This window comes from Melanotaenia boesemani, chromosome 13 (assembly GCF_017639745.1).
Source record: "Melanotaenia boesemani isolate fMelBoe1 chromosome 13, fMelBoe1.pri, whole genome shotgun sequence".
NCBI lineage: Eukaryota > Metazoa > Chordata > Actinopteri > Atheriniformes > Melanotaeniidae > Melanotaenia > Melanotaenia boesemani.
Window position 1 is genome coordinate 12,086,703 of NC_055694.1, and position 15,678 is coordinate 12,102,380.

At 39.9% G+C, this 15,678-nt stretch overlaps 1 protein-coding gene across 5 annotated transcripts in view; it reads right to left on the reverse strand.

Moving 5' to 3' along the window:
- Positions 1-14,948, reverse strand: part of grip2a (glutamate receptor interacting protein 2a) — a 37,260-nt gene extending 22,312 nt beyond the window's left edge. Inside the window, exons 1-7 of one of the 5 annotated variants that reach the window (XM_042003975.1) lie at positions 14,257-14,937; positions 8,471-8,545; positions 7,595-7,730; positions 6,312-6,457; positions 2,795-2,878; positions 2,396-2,471; positions 1,590-1,735 (exon numbers count right to left, since the gene is read on the reverse strand). In XM_042003975.1, the coding sequence (XP_041859909.1) occupies positions 1,590-1,735; positions 2,396-2,471; positions 2,795-2,878; positions 6,312-6,457; positions 7,595-7,730; positions 8,471-8,545; positions 14,257-14,434 (841 nt within the window). In that variant the 5' untranslated portion in view covers positions 14,435-14,937. Of the gene's footprint in view, positions 1-1,589; positions 1,736-2,395; positions 2,472-2,794; positions 2,879-6,311; positions 6,458-7,594; positions 7,734-8,470; positions 8,546-11,014; positions 11,421-14,256 lie in introns of those variants that run through there. The other 4 variants (XM_042003974.1, XM_042003977.1, XM_042003976.1 and 1 more) reach the window with 4 other exon arrangements.
- Between the last annotated feature and the right edge of the window lie 730 nt (positions 14,949-15,678).

The window sequence follows — 15,678 nt, forward strand, 5'->3', positions numbered from 1 at the left end:
CAGAGAGATATTTTTTTTCCCATCTTTCTAATATTCCTAAAATCATACTTGTTCCATCCCTTGTGCTAAAACATTAATCCAGGCTTTCTTATTCCCTCCTTTTGGCCTATTCTCTGGTCTTTCAAGTTGTGCAACTAGAAGTCTTCACCTTGTTCAGCTATTGGTCAATTATCCTGTCAGGCATCATTTTACAAAGGATCTATTTTTCTCTTTAATCTGGTGATATAAAAAAAATGGAGGATATACAGGTTCATCTGGCTGAATTATTGAATGTAAGTTGCATTCTAAAAAAATATAGGATCCTGAATCTTTTTGAAACTTGATAATAATATATAAAAAAAATCAGTTATTCCCATACTTTTCCTAAGCTGATGATAAAATAATTAGTTTAATGAAGAATTAAAAGTAAAAAAGTAGCTCATTTATATTTCAGATACTGACACTTACCTCAAAGAGGAAACACAAATTGAATACAGTAAGTACACTTGTGATTTACAGTTATCTGAACTGAATGACTTGTTAACACCAGGATTTTTCCAGTTTTAAACCTGCAGGCTGTCTCTCTGCATGTCTGCATCACAGCTGCAAGGGGAAGACATTTAAGTCTTCACAAAGGCAAAAATGGACCCAACAAAATCAGTATGTGACTTAAAATTATAGAAAACACAGTTCAAGTAGTAATAAGTAGATATGGAACAGGCCACAGTACCACTAGTCAGAGCTGCAGGGGTCTTTTCATCTAAAATAATGTCATACACTGCTGTACTGGCATTGGGGTCATCAGTGGAAATCAGAGATTCTAACATCAACCTCTGCAGACTGTCCAAGGCGGACAAAAAAGGTTACTTGTTTTTCAACACAAAACTTGAACATTTAACTTTGCCAAAGGATATGGAAAAATACTTGATGAATACTGGAAGTAAGTCTTTGCTCACATAAGAGCAAACAAAATATGCTCAGCTCAGATGAGTCCAGCATATCTGGCATGGTCCTAGTTGGGTTTATTCCTGACATTGAAACAGGGAGTTGGGAGTGTGACTGTAAAGTTGACATAAAATTTGATGAAGTATCCAGAAGCTTTTTATAGGGAAAAAATTCCAGCATAATAAAAAATTTTTAAAAAGTGTATAGCCAAAATCCTCTAAAAAACATGAACTTTAATATATGAAATCTAAAAAGGAAATTTTATAGTAGAATACGGTCAAATTAGAAGTAATTCAAGAATACAGTCACTATAGTAGTACACAGTACAAAATAACACCCAAACCCATTTCTCTCAATATAATTACCATTTATAGTAAATTACAAGTCCATGCTATTTGTTAAAGGGGAATTAAATCATTTTAACATCATTTAAACTACCTAAGAAAAGGCTGAAAGGATTAAAGACCTTATACACTGCTATGAATGTTTGTCATCTTGTATTTTGATATATTTAGCATCATCAGGGCTTCATGACATACCATTCAATGTGTGCCTATTATCACTCATATTCCAGCGGCCACATTATTTATTCTCTGAGCAATGCTGCCTTACCATGCCTCCTCATATTCCCCGTCTTTGTGTGGAGTATATGTGTGTATGCTCACCCATGACAGAGACGTCATACTCAATCAAGAACAGAGCTTCCTGGCCGCTCTGCATCAGCATGGTCAAAGCGTCGGCGTGCCTCTCTCTGTTCAAAGGCATCCCGTCTATGCTTAATACTCGGTCTCCGGCCTTCAAAGTGCCTTCTCTGGAGAGATGTAGAAGGAGAAAGGGTGAAAGCATTAAATATACGCGAGCAGTGCAGGATGCTCACAGAAGCGTCTAAGCACCAGTCACAGTAAATGATTAAGCACTGAGCATTTCCTCCCAGGTGAGATGAAGGATAAACAAGATAAATGGCCATGAAGCCTTTGATGCTGAATTAAGTTTGCTCCAGTGTTTTGGTGCTTTTGGTTTTCATGGGGAAAAGTGCAATGTTGCATTAGCCTCAGGATGAGCACTGCCCTTTCTGCTTTAAAGATACTCCATATATGTGTCACAGTCACAATTTCTGGCACTGCATGAGCAAAATACTGAATAATGTGCACATACAAGTACAGCAGATTGTAAATCATTTAGATGAATCATTTTTCAAAGTCCCATTCCTCGCAGATAACAAGCAGATGCTTTAATAAGGGATAAAAATATGGCAATTAGTAAAATGCATCCATTAGGCTTCAAGTTCATATGCGCACAATACGAAACATACATTCATGCCAATGTCCAATAATTCAAATAGGTTTATTCATGCATATTTAAGTCATAAAAAAACAGACATGCCCAATTAAAAGCTAAATTTCTATATACAGTACATACACAACACTATATTCAGCACACACTTGTTGATGCCCATTATCCACATCTTTACCTGTCAGCGGGACCCCCGGGCCTGACACTGGTAACTACCAAAGGACGTGAACGCCGCCAGTCTTCATGAAAGCCCCCTGAACCAAAAATTAATAATTAAATTCATTTTAAAATGTTCATAAGTTTAAAACTAGAACCTAACTCAGGGATTGGCAACCCCAGTTCTCGAGGGACGCAGTTCAAATGTTTCTACTTTTACACACCAGATGCAAATTAAACATCTCTCCTAAACAGCTGTCAAGTTATCTCTAAGCATGTTGACCCATTAATCTGATTTAGGTGTACTACAGCAGGGAACATCCAAAACCTGCAGGACTTTGGCCTCTGAAAAGGAAATTTGAACATCCCTGATCTAGTTTACTTACAGATTTATGAAAACAAATCATCGAATTCAACCTACCTCTCATGACGAACCCGAAACTGTTTCCCTCCTTGTGTAAACACACCTCTATGGTTTTGGGTATGACTCCTGAGGGGGTCTGGACTGGGAGCAAAGAGAAAATGATGGATTCAAAATTGGTTATCACAATCCATAAAGCCATGAAGAAATATGAGCAATAAAAAAAACAAACAAACAGATTTTTAGAAGAACTTGATTTGAGTGACATCTGAGTCATGTTGAATCAGGATGTGGAGAGATGATTGATGATAACCCATTCTAATGATAAACAGCCTTTAGTGCAGCTAACAGGAAACTGCTCAGTTTCTGAGGCCGATGCCTTGACTGCTGGACTCCAGGAAGAACTGATTTGTATTGCACGGGTTAAAACAAGTTTCAACATCCAGCTTAACTTTGTTATAACATTTTAGTTTAGACCTGCTCTTTTAACACAACATAAACATGTTTTTTTTTTTCAAAGTAGAGCAGCTGTGCTTCACAGAACATCTGGTTAATATACTTCAGTTATATCCACGTGAGTAACTCCAGGTCTGAATCCAGTCATGTTTTTTTTATTTTATTTTTTTATTGTTTGTAGCCCAAACTAATGATCTTACACCCTACCTTAGTGGAAGTTGAAAATGAAAAGAGCATTTACTGTTAAAACAGCATTTTTGCAAATACAACACGACATATAAAAACACGTTAGATGCTAACTGCCAATATAAATATATGGAGACATTTTTTTCCACCTAATCTCTACTGTAGTAAAACGAATGCATTATAATTCTTGCTACAGCATTTTAAAACAGTCAGCTGTAATGTGTAATGTTGGATTCATGTCAAGTTCCATTATGCCAACAGTATTATATTCTGCAACTTTTTCAAGACCTTGAGACCTTTCACTAAGGTAAGAAGATTGCCTTTGAGGTCAGGTTTAAAAGTACAGGACATATACAATGGGGGAAATAAGTATTGGACACGTCAACTTTTTTCTCATTATATTTATTTCCAAAGATGCCATTCATGTGACATTTCTTCCAGACACTGGTATTAACTCAAATAATCCACGCATGAAAAGAAATCACAAGATTCAAATCCATAAATAGTGATTATGTGGAATTAAGTGCAATAACACAGGAAAAAAGTATTGAACACACCATGGGAAAGCTGTATAGTTTGGCAAGGAAAGGCACCATACCATCTCAAACCTGAAAGTAATTAGTCTTTGTACTTCCTATAAGTGCAAACCAACATCAGCTGGGTTAGTGCTAATTGATGGCCCTATAAACAGGTTGTTTTTTTTACTAAGTAGTCAAACAAGACACATCTCATGATGGGTAAAAGCAAGGAGCTCTCTCAAGACCTTCGCAGCCTGATTGTTGCTCAGCATCAGAATGGAACTGGTTATAGACTTATCTCAAAGAATCTGAGTATTCCAGTAAGCACCGTTGGGGCCATTATCCGCAAGTGGAAGAAGCATCACCTTATCATCAACAGGCTGCGCACAGGAGCTCCTCGCAAGATTTCTGACCAGGGAGTCAGAAAGATGGTCAGAAGAGTTCTCAAAGAGCCAAGGACCACCCGGAAAGCGCTCCAGAAAGACATGGAGGCAGCAGGTACAAGTGTTACAGAGAAAACGATAGGCAATGCACTCCACCGCCATGGCCTCTATGGACGTTCAGCCCGCAAGACTCCGTTCCTCAAAAAAAGGCATGTTGAAGCTCGTTTACAGTTTGCTAAACAGCATCTGGATAAGCCTGTGGAATACTGGGAGAATGTTGTCTGGTCAGATGAGACCAAAATTGAACTTTTTGGCTGTCATACTACACACCATGTTTGGAGGAGAAATGGCACTGCACATCACCCAAATAACACTATACCAACAGTGAAGTTTGGTGGTGGAAACATCATGGCGTGGGGTTGTTTCTCATCTCGGGGTACTGGCAGACTTCATATAATTGAAGGAGCAATGAATGGAAACATCTATCGGCACATTCTTGAGATGAACCTGCTGCCATCCACCAGGATGATGAAGATGAGACGTGGCTGGACCTTTCAACAGGACAATGATCCGAAGCACACGGCAAAGTTGACTCTCGAATGGTTTAAAAAAAAGAAAATCAATGTGTTAGAATGGCCCAGTCAATCACCTGACCTAAATCCGATTGAACATTTGTGGAAAGAACTAAAGATAGGGGTTCACCAGAGGGCACCAAAGAATATTCAAGATTTGAAGACAATCTGTGCGGAGGAATGGGCAAAAATCACACCTGAGCAGTGTGGGCGATTAGTTCATACATACAAGAAGCGTCTGGAAGCAGTCATTGCAAACAAAGGCTTCTCCACAAAGTATTAAACGAGTCTCAGATAGTGTGTTCAATACTTTTTCCTGTGTTATTGCACTTAATTCCACATAATCACTATTTATGGATTTGAATCTTGTGATTTCTTTTCATGCGTGGATTATTTGAGTTAATACCAGTGTCTGGAAGAAATGTCACATGAATGGCATCTTTGGAAATAAATATAATGAGAAAAAAGTTGACGTGTCCAATACTTATTTCCCCCATTGTATATTTGTAGTAAAAAAGTTTATATAATAAAAGTATATTTTCTTGCTAATTATCTGACATGCGAGATTAATGTAATGTAAAGTTCATTTGAAACTTAAACCAAATACTGAGCAGAAAGCAAATGAAACCAAGAGAAAATGAAATATTTCTTTCCAAACATGATCTCAAAAGCTCAAGCGCTCTTGAAGTCTCACCCTCCCTTTACTTGAACCACCGTTTGACGCTCATGCTGCCTGTTAATGAATAAACACTCCACAATGACTTTCACTGTAACCATCTAATTTATCAGCAACCAGAGCCCCGACAATGAAAGGACACCTTGTGTTTATCCCAGATACACCAGAAGCTTTAATATGACTGCAGTGTTTGACACCTTGTGGATGAAATCAGATTGGATTTGCCCAAATTTTATTAAAAGAGGTCATATCATGATTTGGGGTTATGTTGAATTCCTTTTTGTGCACCTTGTGGTAAGCAGAGCTGTAGTTATTCTGAATTCCTGAACAGTCTGAAATGTCTAATTTGTTGTCTAGGTTTAGCTTCCTTTACTTAACATCATCACCATGAAAAAACATTTGCATAATCTCTGTTTAGTTTCACAAACTTCAAATTAAATATGAGCAGCTTCCAGGCCTGAAAACATTTTGACCAATCAGAGTGGACCAGGTCTTTAGGGACTGGGGTCTCGGTTGGTGCAGATCATCAGTTATCCAGATAATACTAATCCTAAGAGCTTGAATAAAGGCAAGAGGACTTTTGGGCAAGTCCAGTTGTCTTGGCAAATAAACCCCTTATGACACTGGTTTATTTGTCATAAATTAGGGATTTTTAAGTTCATCAGACATAACTAATGAGTTAATTTTTAAGTCGATACCCTGCATTTGGCAATTTGAAAATACAAAGCATTTGCTTTAAAGGATTCCACTAGGGTACAAGTAATTTATTCTCATGACTTCACTAACCAAATGGAGGCAGCTCATACTCCACTTCCAGTACAACTCGCTCCCCAATGTTCTTCAGCAGGCTGATAATCTCATCGTGCCGGAGCTTGGACAGGTTGATGCCATTTACTGACTTGATGTAGTCGCCCACATTCAGCTGGTCACTCCTATGGATCATGAACAGACTGTTAAGACCAACCAACACCTGTTTAATAAGCAGTGAATACAGGAAGCTGCCTCACATGACTGGAGATCCCAAACTTGCATGTTTTTGTTCCTAAAATTGCAGATTTGCAAGTATTAACTCAGTACTGGCAAATTTTCAGTGCGTCATAGATGCACAACAGATAAAGCACATTAAAACTTGCATTATTATTATCATCTTAAGTTTGAATTACTGTTAAGACAATAAAGAAAAGCTGATTTTAAGCTCCCTTGTAGTGAGCAAAACTACGGAGAACCTGAGTAGAAAGCAGATTAGATGTTGACATGAGGTGGCTGAGGGCCTCTCCTCCTCAGACACTGACATGGATGACTACTCGGTGCCTCATATCTGACATTCTGAGTCAACATGCCACTCACTGAAGAGCTAATTAATTAAATAAATGTACAGCCCTTCTTGCCCTTCTCACCTTTGGGCAACTGCCAGTCAGCAGTGACAGCGGACAGAGACGCATCTTAACCAGCAATGCTGAACGTCATGATGGTACGGTCTCATCACACATTCCCAGCCACTCTCCTGCCTGCTCGCGTGTGCCTCCACCCAGTAAATTAGCTAACTTTTTCACGCAAACATGAATTCAGCTGTGGGAGGACAAGCTGCTTGGAAGAATTAGCACAGTGTCTGTCTTTAAACCTCTGTGGACTTGACAAGTGATGGCAGATTTGGCCAAGACTTTTTCAAAGGGGCTGTGTCATTCTTATGAAAATAAGTGTGCGTGTTTAATTTTAGTCACATGCTGCTAAATCCTCACGAAATGTGAGCCTTGCGTTACATTTTATCTGCATGTTGTTGATGATGGGCAAAATTGCTTTCCTTTTAATTAAGGAATCTGAAACATAAATAAATTCACAAAACAATAATCATGCTTTACAACTGACAACTGAAATCCCGGTTTATGTAAACCTGGAGATTTTACAAGCAAAGACAGCGTGTGATGGTGTTGCTTTGGGTCAGTATCTGATCTAACGGATCATCTGGTATAATGTTGAAACACAGGCACATTTGCAGGGGCAGAATGACAGGTCTGGACAATTTGTTGTGGTTGCCAGGCTTTAGGTAGATCACAGAGCAAAGATCTCACCTGGCAGCTAGCCCACCTGGCCGTAGGTTTGATACTCTGGGCTTGCCATCCTTATCAGAGCCTCCGGAGATAGTGAGACCTAGGCTGCTGCCTTCCCTTTTCATCAGGTCCACCGTGGTCACTCCTCGATAGTCCTCTGCTGACAGATACAGACGCAGGCACAGATCCACAGTCTGCATTAGCGTCTGCTTGACAGAACTGCCCTGTCTAAGAGGCAACGAAAGCCTCTTCCTGAATCCCTCACAAAGATTCTCTCTGACACACAAGCACAGACGACATTTTCTCACTCTCATTTTTTCCTTGTTCCTTTGAATCTCTGAGTCTGAGTGAATTTTTGTGATGGGGTCAGAAGAGAGATAAGAAAACAGAATTATGCTAGAGAGGAAGGAAATGCAATGTTAGGTTTTTTAAGATTGTGGAAATTATGTGAGATTAAATTTATATAAAAGAAAAACAGCTGCATTCTTCAATTAATGCTAATGAATTTAATATTAATTAATAGGCATGTGGTAATATAGTGTCATTAGAGAACTAATTCTGTCCTGTGGTAAACACTGTGCCATGCTGTTTCATCACTCTATGTGAAATCTGACAAGTGTGGTTTATTAGCCATGACAGGTATGCTATACAAGCATATTTCTACCTTATCTAAGCATTTAAACAGTGCAACATTAAGCAAAACATGAGAGGTACATCACTTTAAACACACACACACACACACACACACACACACATACACACACATAAACATGAATCTCAAATGGAGATGGTATGACTTGTCCTTCTCTTGAGGACTCAGGTGAAATGCATGCAGCAGTCTGAGTCAGACAGCAGGCAAAACCAAATGAAGACAAGTCAGGTTTGACTGTATTGTACCTGAAAGGCTGCGCCTCCGGGATGAATGTGATTGGTCAGTTGTCTCCTTGTTCCCCTTTGAGTATGGCCCTTCATCTGAGGAGACAAGAGAAAAGGGTAGAAGTTTATGTAGGGTACACGCTACAGAAGCATGCTAACTGAACATGATTGGACACTGCACATCGTGACAGCAACCCACACCTTGATGATTTGAACTTCAGTCTAGGCTGCATCAAAACAACAGCCACATCCATCAGGTCGTAAATAAACCAGAACAATCAGATTTTACTTAGGTGAGTCAGTCAACTTTGTTTACAAAGCAATCTCATAAAAGGGCCATTGGTTTAAAACAGCACTTGCAGCACTTTCTGCAGTAAAGACCATTCATTTGACAGAAGAAAACATTTTACAGCAAGCTTAATGAATGCACCCACTTAAGCGTGGGAATTTTGTCAGAGAAACAGCATGCGGTTAATAGACTGTTCTTGCATGGAGAACGGATCATCATTTTCATGTCATTTAGAGCAGCTGCTACAGAGAGCAGGGAAATGTTCAATCTGCTCTGCAGAGGAACAGAATTACTTTTCCCCCCTATTTCTCCCCCACAGTGGGATGCATTTCTGACACACAGATTAGCAGAGCCACTGCCCAGCCAGCTGAACCTGAAGGCAGCCATGCAACCCTATGTGCAGTCACAGTAATGAGGAAACTGACTTGGCACTTCTCTAATCCTGTCCACTGCAGATTACCTTTTCTGCTGTCCAGCACAGTGATTAAACATCACACTGCATACCTAAAGAATAGCTGCGCCAGGTCATCTTTTTAAGAGTGACAACCTTTTATCATGCAGACATCAAACTGAAGTAACTTAAATCTCCACTGACTGCTGCACTAATGCAGGGTGGAAACACTGGATGAGAACAGCATTTATATGTTGAGTACAGGAATTAGTTTGACCTATGAATTTGGTCAAATACAGCCTCATAGCACATGCTACTTTAAAAGACACTATAAACTTTTCTGATATATTCTTTTTTTTTTTTCTGAAGTCCTCAGACTTCTTGCACATAGAAACTGATCACATCTAATAAAACATATTTTTAAAACGGTCAGAATTTGAACAAATGCAAATTCATAAGTGCAGTCTAAGTTTAAGTCAGACGTGTGGCTTATTGAATCCATTACAAATTCATGCATACATTCCCCAAAACTTGTCTATCAAAAAAAGCTATAAATGGGCAAGTTACAAACCATTAAAGGTCAAATCATGATCTTTGCTACAGAGGTCAAACATGGAATATGTCAAACTGAGAGTAAATCAGTTTGAGATAAAAGATGCAGCATCACTTTTCTTTTAATATTATTACTTAAGTTGATTTTTAAAAACTAAATTTAGGGAATTACAATGGCATCAAGCCCACTCTTTTATCTCTCTGCACTGACTCTACTCATCTGTCCAACTCAAGATAAAGCCTTTAGACAGCTGAGAGGTATGGATCTTTTGCCATACCTTCACTGACCTGAAACCTTTAGGCAGCCCTAGGAAACAAGGAGTGAAGAAGAAAATCTATCCTTCTCATGCACACAGCTGCATGAGTCAGGCCTCAACCACAGAAATCTCCCTATTAGACTTGCATATCATGACAATGATCATGATGATATACAGAACATACACATTCATAATCATTTTTTACTCTGATTTCTCCCACATCTTTGTGCAAATAGGGTGTCCAGTAGCTTAAAGGAACAAACACACAAAAATGAATGACACATCACAAACACGTTAGGCTAGGCAAAAGTCTCCTAACCACGCGGGCTCCCGGGGGCCCTGACAGTCCAGCAGCTGTCATCGCTGTCAAAAGGCAACATTAGCTCTGGGTTACGCAGACCCAATGTGCTCCACGTGACTGAATGTTACTGTACCATCGAGCTGTCCGCCAGCCATCCTCCTCCAGTTTAAAATAAACATCACTAACCCTAAGAGCCAGAGCCAGAGTGAAGCTGATAATCAAAAGTCCCAACAATGAAACAGCTGCACACAAATATACTGTATTCATCTATCATCTTTGTAGAGTTACTGATTCAGTGGGGAGATTAGCTGTTGAGCAAAAGTAAAATCCTTCCATCTTGTATGAATATGTGGAAAGTTAATTAACGCCATTTTTAAATCAGTGCACTGAATGCCATCCCTCGTTTAACCAATCAGAAGGTAGGTTAAATATGGGGACAGGGATGACAATGAAATTGCAATTCTATTTTTAGATGTAAAACTTTATTTATAAACTGGGTTCAATTTATGTTGCTACATCTGGTCCAATTACACATGGTAAGATGCTATGCAGAGCTGGTGGTCGAGTCCTCTCACCTCTAAATCTCTTGCAGTTGTGCATGCAGTCAACTAACTTCAAATGCTCATTTAGTGTAAATATATGGTGACCAATTAGCTACCACTAAGAGGAACAACACACATTAAAGATAACCAGCTCTTTAAAGGTGATCAGTGACCTCTTGCTGTCTCAAACAGAAGCTGTCTCCCTTGAGTCAATCATGGCAGGGTGCTCTTACCAATGCTGTTCCTCGTGTCTCTCCTCAGACCACACAGCATGGCTGTAGTCGAGCCAGCACAGCCACCCTCTGGAAGCTGGTCTGTATTTAGTGGGATGAGGGTCCACTTGAGGAAGAAGCACCCAAGAGACCGGGTCTCAGGCACTCAGATAAGACAAAACAAACATCTCTATCTTTTACTCCTTTACTAAGTCCAACATTTTCTTCAGCCTTGCCCCTATTAGTGGATTCTGGAGCTCGGAATATCCTCAGATAGCCTCCCGGTCACCTTCTGTTGGAACTCAGTGGATGATTCCTCCAAATCCTCACAAATACAACCACTGTCTGCTTAGATCTTCTATAAAGTCCAAAGCATGTAAAGAAATAGTCGTTGCCCTTTCCTTGCCATCTCGCGGTGGCCCCGTTTTGGAGCTGTTCTTACAAATCATTCGTCTGTTTAGTAGAGATTTTCTTGTGCCCTGTTCATACACTCCCATGAGCTCACACATAACCCTTCTCTCTCTCTCTCTCTCTCTCTCTCTCTCTGTTTGCTTGTACTCTCTTTCTCTCTGCCAGAGGGGCTCTGTGAGGCTGGCAGACACGAGAGTTACTCCCTCCCCCTCTGCATACAGACACATACACACACTTTATTCATTTCCCACCAAGTAATACACATCCTAAAACCCTCACACCCACCCACACAAGAAGAGTTCACACACTGAGATTAGACACGACAAAACATGCACACACCCCACACACTTAACTCTCAGCTAAATTAACACCACCTGCACATTCATTGTCAGGCTCAATGTCATGTTTTTCTCACATAGAGACTGCACCCCTGTTACAGAGCATGAAACTACACAGTGCTAATTTCTCTCAGTCACGTGCACAAGCACACATGGTGGAAAATGCATATATAAAATTCCTGTGCAGAACAGCTGCCTCTATATCTTGCAGTTGAGACTGATTGAAAATACTGCAGCAGCTGAGCACAGGTGACAGACTCCAACTGCGATCATGTGAAAATGAATATAGTCATAAGAAGAAAAGTGCTAATAATAATAATAGGAAAAACCACATGGTCCCGATCAGGTCAGAAAATAATTTAAATTGAATTAGATAGAAAGACATGCCTTATTGTATCATCAATTTAACAAAAAAAAGTCCAAGTCCAAATAAAAGAGTTTGTGAAAGCACTTCCCATGATTCTGTAACTTGTACAATCACCTTTAGCTGCAATAACTGGAAGCAATAGTTTTCTATATGACGTTATCAGTCTTTCATCCTGCAGAGCTCTCAAGGTCTCAGCACACACTTTTAGTCCTTTTCAGTCAGATGAATTCATATTTGACTCCAGAATAATTTTATATACAGAGGAAGTGATGATCCACTCAATAACAGCAATGTACCCAGGTTCCGTGGCTGCAAAACAAGCCCCAATCATCAGCCCTTCACCACTGTGCTTGACAGCTGATATGAGTTGTTTGTGCTGATATGCTGTTTAACTTCATCGAACATGGTCCTGTGCATTATGGATGAACATTTGTACTTAGGTCTTGTTTGCTTAAAGGACATTATTTCAGATATACTGTGTTTGTTCAGATATTAGTTTGCAAAACCATATTGTTTCTAGAGAAAAGTGCATTTCTCCTGGAAGTAAATTCAGACTTGTTCAGTTTCTATAATTGTGCTTTAACAACACCTTAATAGAGGCCTGTAGAGTCTGAGATATAGCTCCTGGGTTTTGTCAGCTTCTCTAAGTATTGCAAGTCTGATCTTGGAGGAAGATTGCCTGCACATCCACTCCTTCGTGGATTGGCAAATGTCCTTAATGTTTCTTATTATGAATAATCTTTCTCACTGTAGAATGATGGACTCAAATTCGCTTCGAAACGGCCTTATAACCCTTCCCAGTTCATTGGGCAGCAGTAATTGCTAATCACTGCTAATAATTTTGTCCTTGGCATTGCATTAACACACACCTGAATGCTCCAGACTACCAAACTAATGGAACTGCTTCCTTTTTCACGAGAGGGTAAATCGTATCCAAACAAAAAGTTAAAAAACAACAACAACAAAACACAACTATGTTCTAAAAGATAATACATTTCAACAAAGTGCCCTAAGCAGGTTTACAGGGTCCTTCGTTAATCCTCTATCCACTTGGCTCCCTGAGCACAAACGCAGAGGCACTTATCTGCAACTGTGACCATTTGTCCTGTACACAAACCTCCGCGCGTGCCACTTCCAGACCCCCACAGGCAGCCCCCATGAATCTCATCTGCCTCTCTGTTTTTGGTTCGCTGCACACAAACTGTTGCTATTCGTGAGACTTTAAATTGAAAAGAACGTAAATCTCACAGTACACTAAAAACACGAGGTAAAGCATTGAAACGTTGAAATAAAAGCATTTTGTTCAAATGAGAGAGATCATAAACAAATAATTCCCACGTTGTTACCCGTTGTTGCATGCAGTGTAATTAGTCAGATGTTCCAGTGGACACAATGCTCCTCGGTGTCGATAATTTCCTCTGAGACTTTTGTCCTTAATACCCTATTTATGGTGTGCGCGAGTGTAGCCTTTCAGAGCGAGACTAATTAATTTCTAGCAGAATAAGGAGAATCGGGAGATGAAGCAGTTTGTTGGGCTGATTAAAAAAAAACATTCCGGGAACAGACCGGGAAATGTTCTGTTATACATCTCCCCAATAATCAACATTATTGATGAAAATGTATTGATTAAGAGTGCAAATCGTTTGCATTGACATTGCTTGACAGAGACTGTGGATGCAAAATTTTTGACTTGTGATGTCTTCTTCCCCACAAGCTGAATAATTTCTGAAACTATTATGGTATACACTTTCACTTAGGTCGGAAGCGCATACACCACTATCAATCAAACTGACCATACTGCCATCTTATGGTGATCAGCTCCAGCTGCAAGAGAGAGTGTGAGGAGCTGAATCCCCCTGCCACCCTGCACATATAAGTGCGAGAGGAAATGCATGTCTCAAGCAACTTGCTCGTGCATTCTTGTAAAATTCTGAAGTAAAAAATAAAAAAAACTGATTTTAGTCAAAGCAAATGTTAATTTTTACAGTTTTGTTGCAGACATTTTTACTCTCTTTAAATCAGAAAGTACAGATTTGTAGAAACTGGAGGATTATCTTTTAGATAAACTTGCCAAACCGAAGTATTTGTTAATCTTATAACAAACAACTGTTTGTAGTTAAATGTAAAAGTTTTCCTATTGGTTTTACCTTTAGTTCTCCCTCTGATGATGCCCAGTCGACACCTGAGAGAAAAAGAGAACATCCTCCTCTTTCCTCCTGCAGACCGGCTGCCTTTCCTCAGGGAATCTGTCTGAGGAAAGGCGAACGAGAGCTGTTTGGGAGTGAGGTGCCCTTTTCCAAACACTACTCTTGCTGACATGTTCATTTTTTGATCAGTGAAAAGGAAACAATGAATCCTGTCCTCTTCCTGACGCTCTCACCATCTCATAGAGGTTGCAGTCTCTGTCTGCCCCGCTGCTCGCATGTTCTCCTCCCCTCTCTGGAGAACTTCCAGTCCTGTCAGGTGAGTCTTCCAGGCAACTCCACAAACCCCACAACAGGTGCAGGTTCTATAAATGAAGGGGGATTCAGTTTCTACATGGTATGTTTATTTTTTTTTTTCCAAAACATAATTCCTAACTTGCTTCTACATCCAAGCAGCCACAAGCTGACTGGGTGAATAAACGTTGTTTTCGCATCTCTGGCAATGTCAGTTCAGCAGGAACAGATGGCAGAGAGCTCGGGGCTGTGGGGCACAGCTTGCCTGCCAGAATGCAATGGAAACTTTCTCTGCAGGGAGCCGGTGCTCAACATTGTAAAACAATATACAATCTGAGCAGGTCAATTCAAGGCAATGCCTTCTGACAACATTCTCACACACCTTTAGCAGTTATATGAGAATGTTAGCAGAGAAGGATCAAAGTCCAAAACCTATGAGACAAGCAGTGGAAGTGGGTTAAACCTTCAGGCTTACATTTTCCCTAAGCAGCTTGTTAGATAGAGCACTTCCCGATTGATAAATTAATGGTAAGGGACTAAAGCTCAGCTTCTAAAAAGTTGAAAAGACTTAAGATCGTCCTTGAGCAGGCATTTCCTTTACTATGTAGGCCATACATCTAGTAAGATTCACCAAAATTTTGTGTTCAAGCATCAACACAGTAAAGGAGAAGAAAAAATCCCACTAACCCCCTCAACCTACTCCATAACAACAGCTTAGCATCATCTAACAAAATGACTTGCAAACATTAAATGCTCTAAACTCCCGTCCTCGTGAGTTACTGTCCTGCAGGTTTTAGATGTCTCCTACTACAACACACCTCTGCACAAGCCTGTTAATAACCCAGTGATTTGAGTCAGGTATGTTGCATCAGGGTAGAATCCAAAACCTGCAAAGCCAGTAGCTCACGAGGACCGGAGTTGGAGTTCCCAATGGGTGATACTTTAAATTGCTAAAAGTTTTCATATTTAAAATAAACCTAAATTTGAATCCAGCTGTCAGATTTTTGAGCCGGGGTCTGTTTGCCAACATGCAAATGGCCTTAGTTCTTCCCCTGACTAAAAATGTGAATTACAAGGCCTTTTCTACTCTTAAGCATCAGGCTTCACATTTATTTCTCATATTTGATAAAT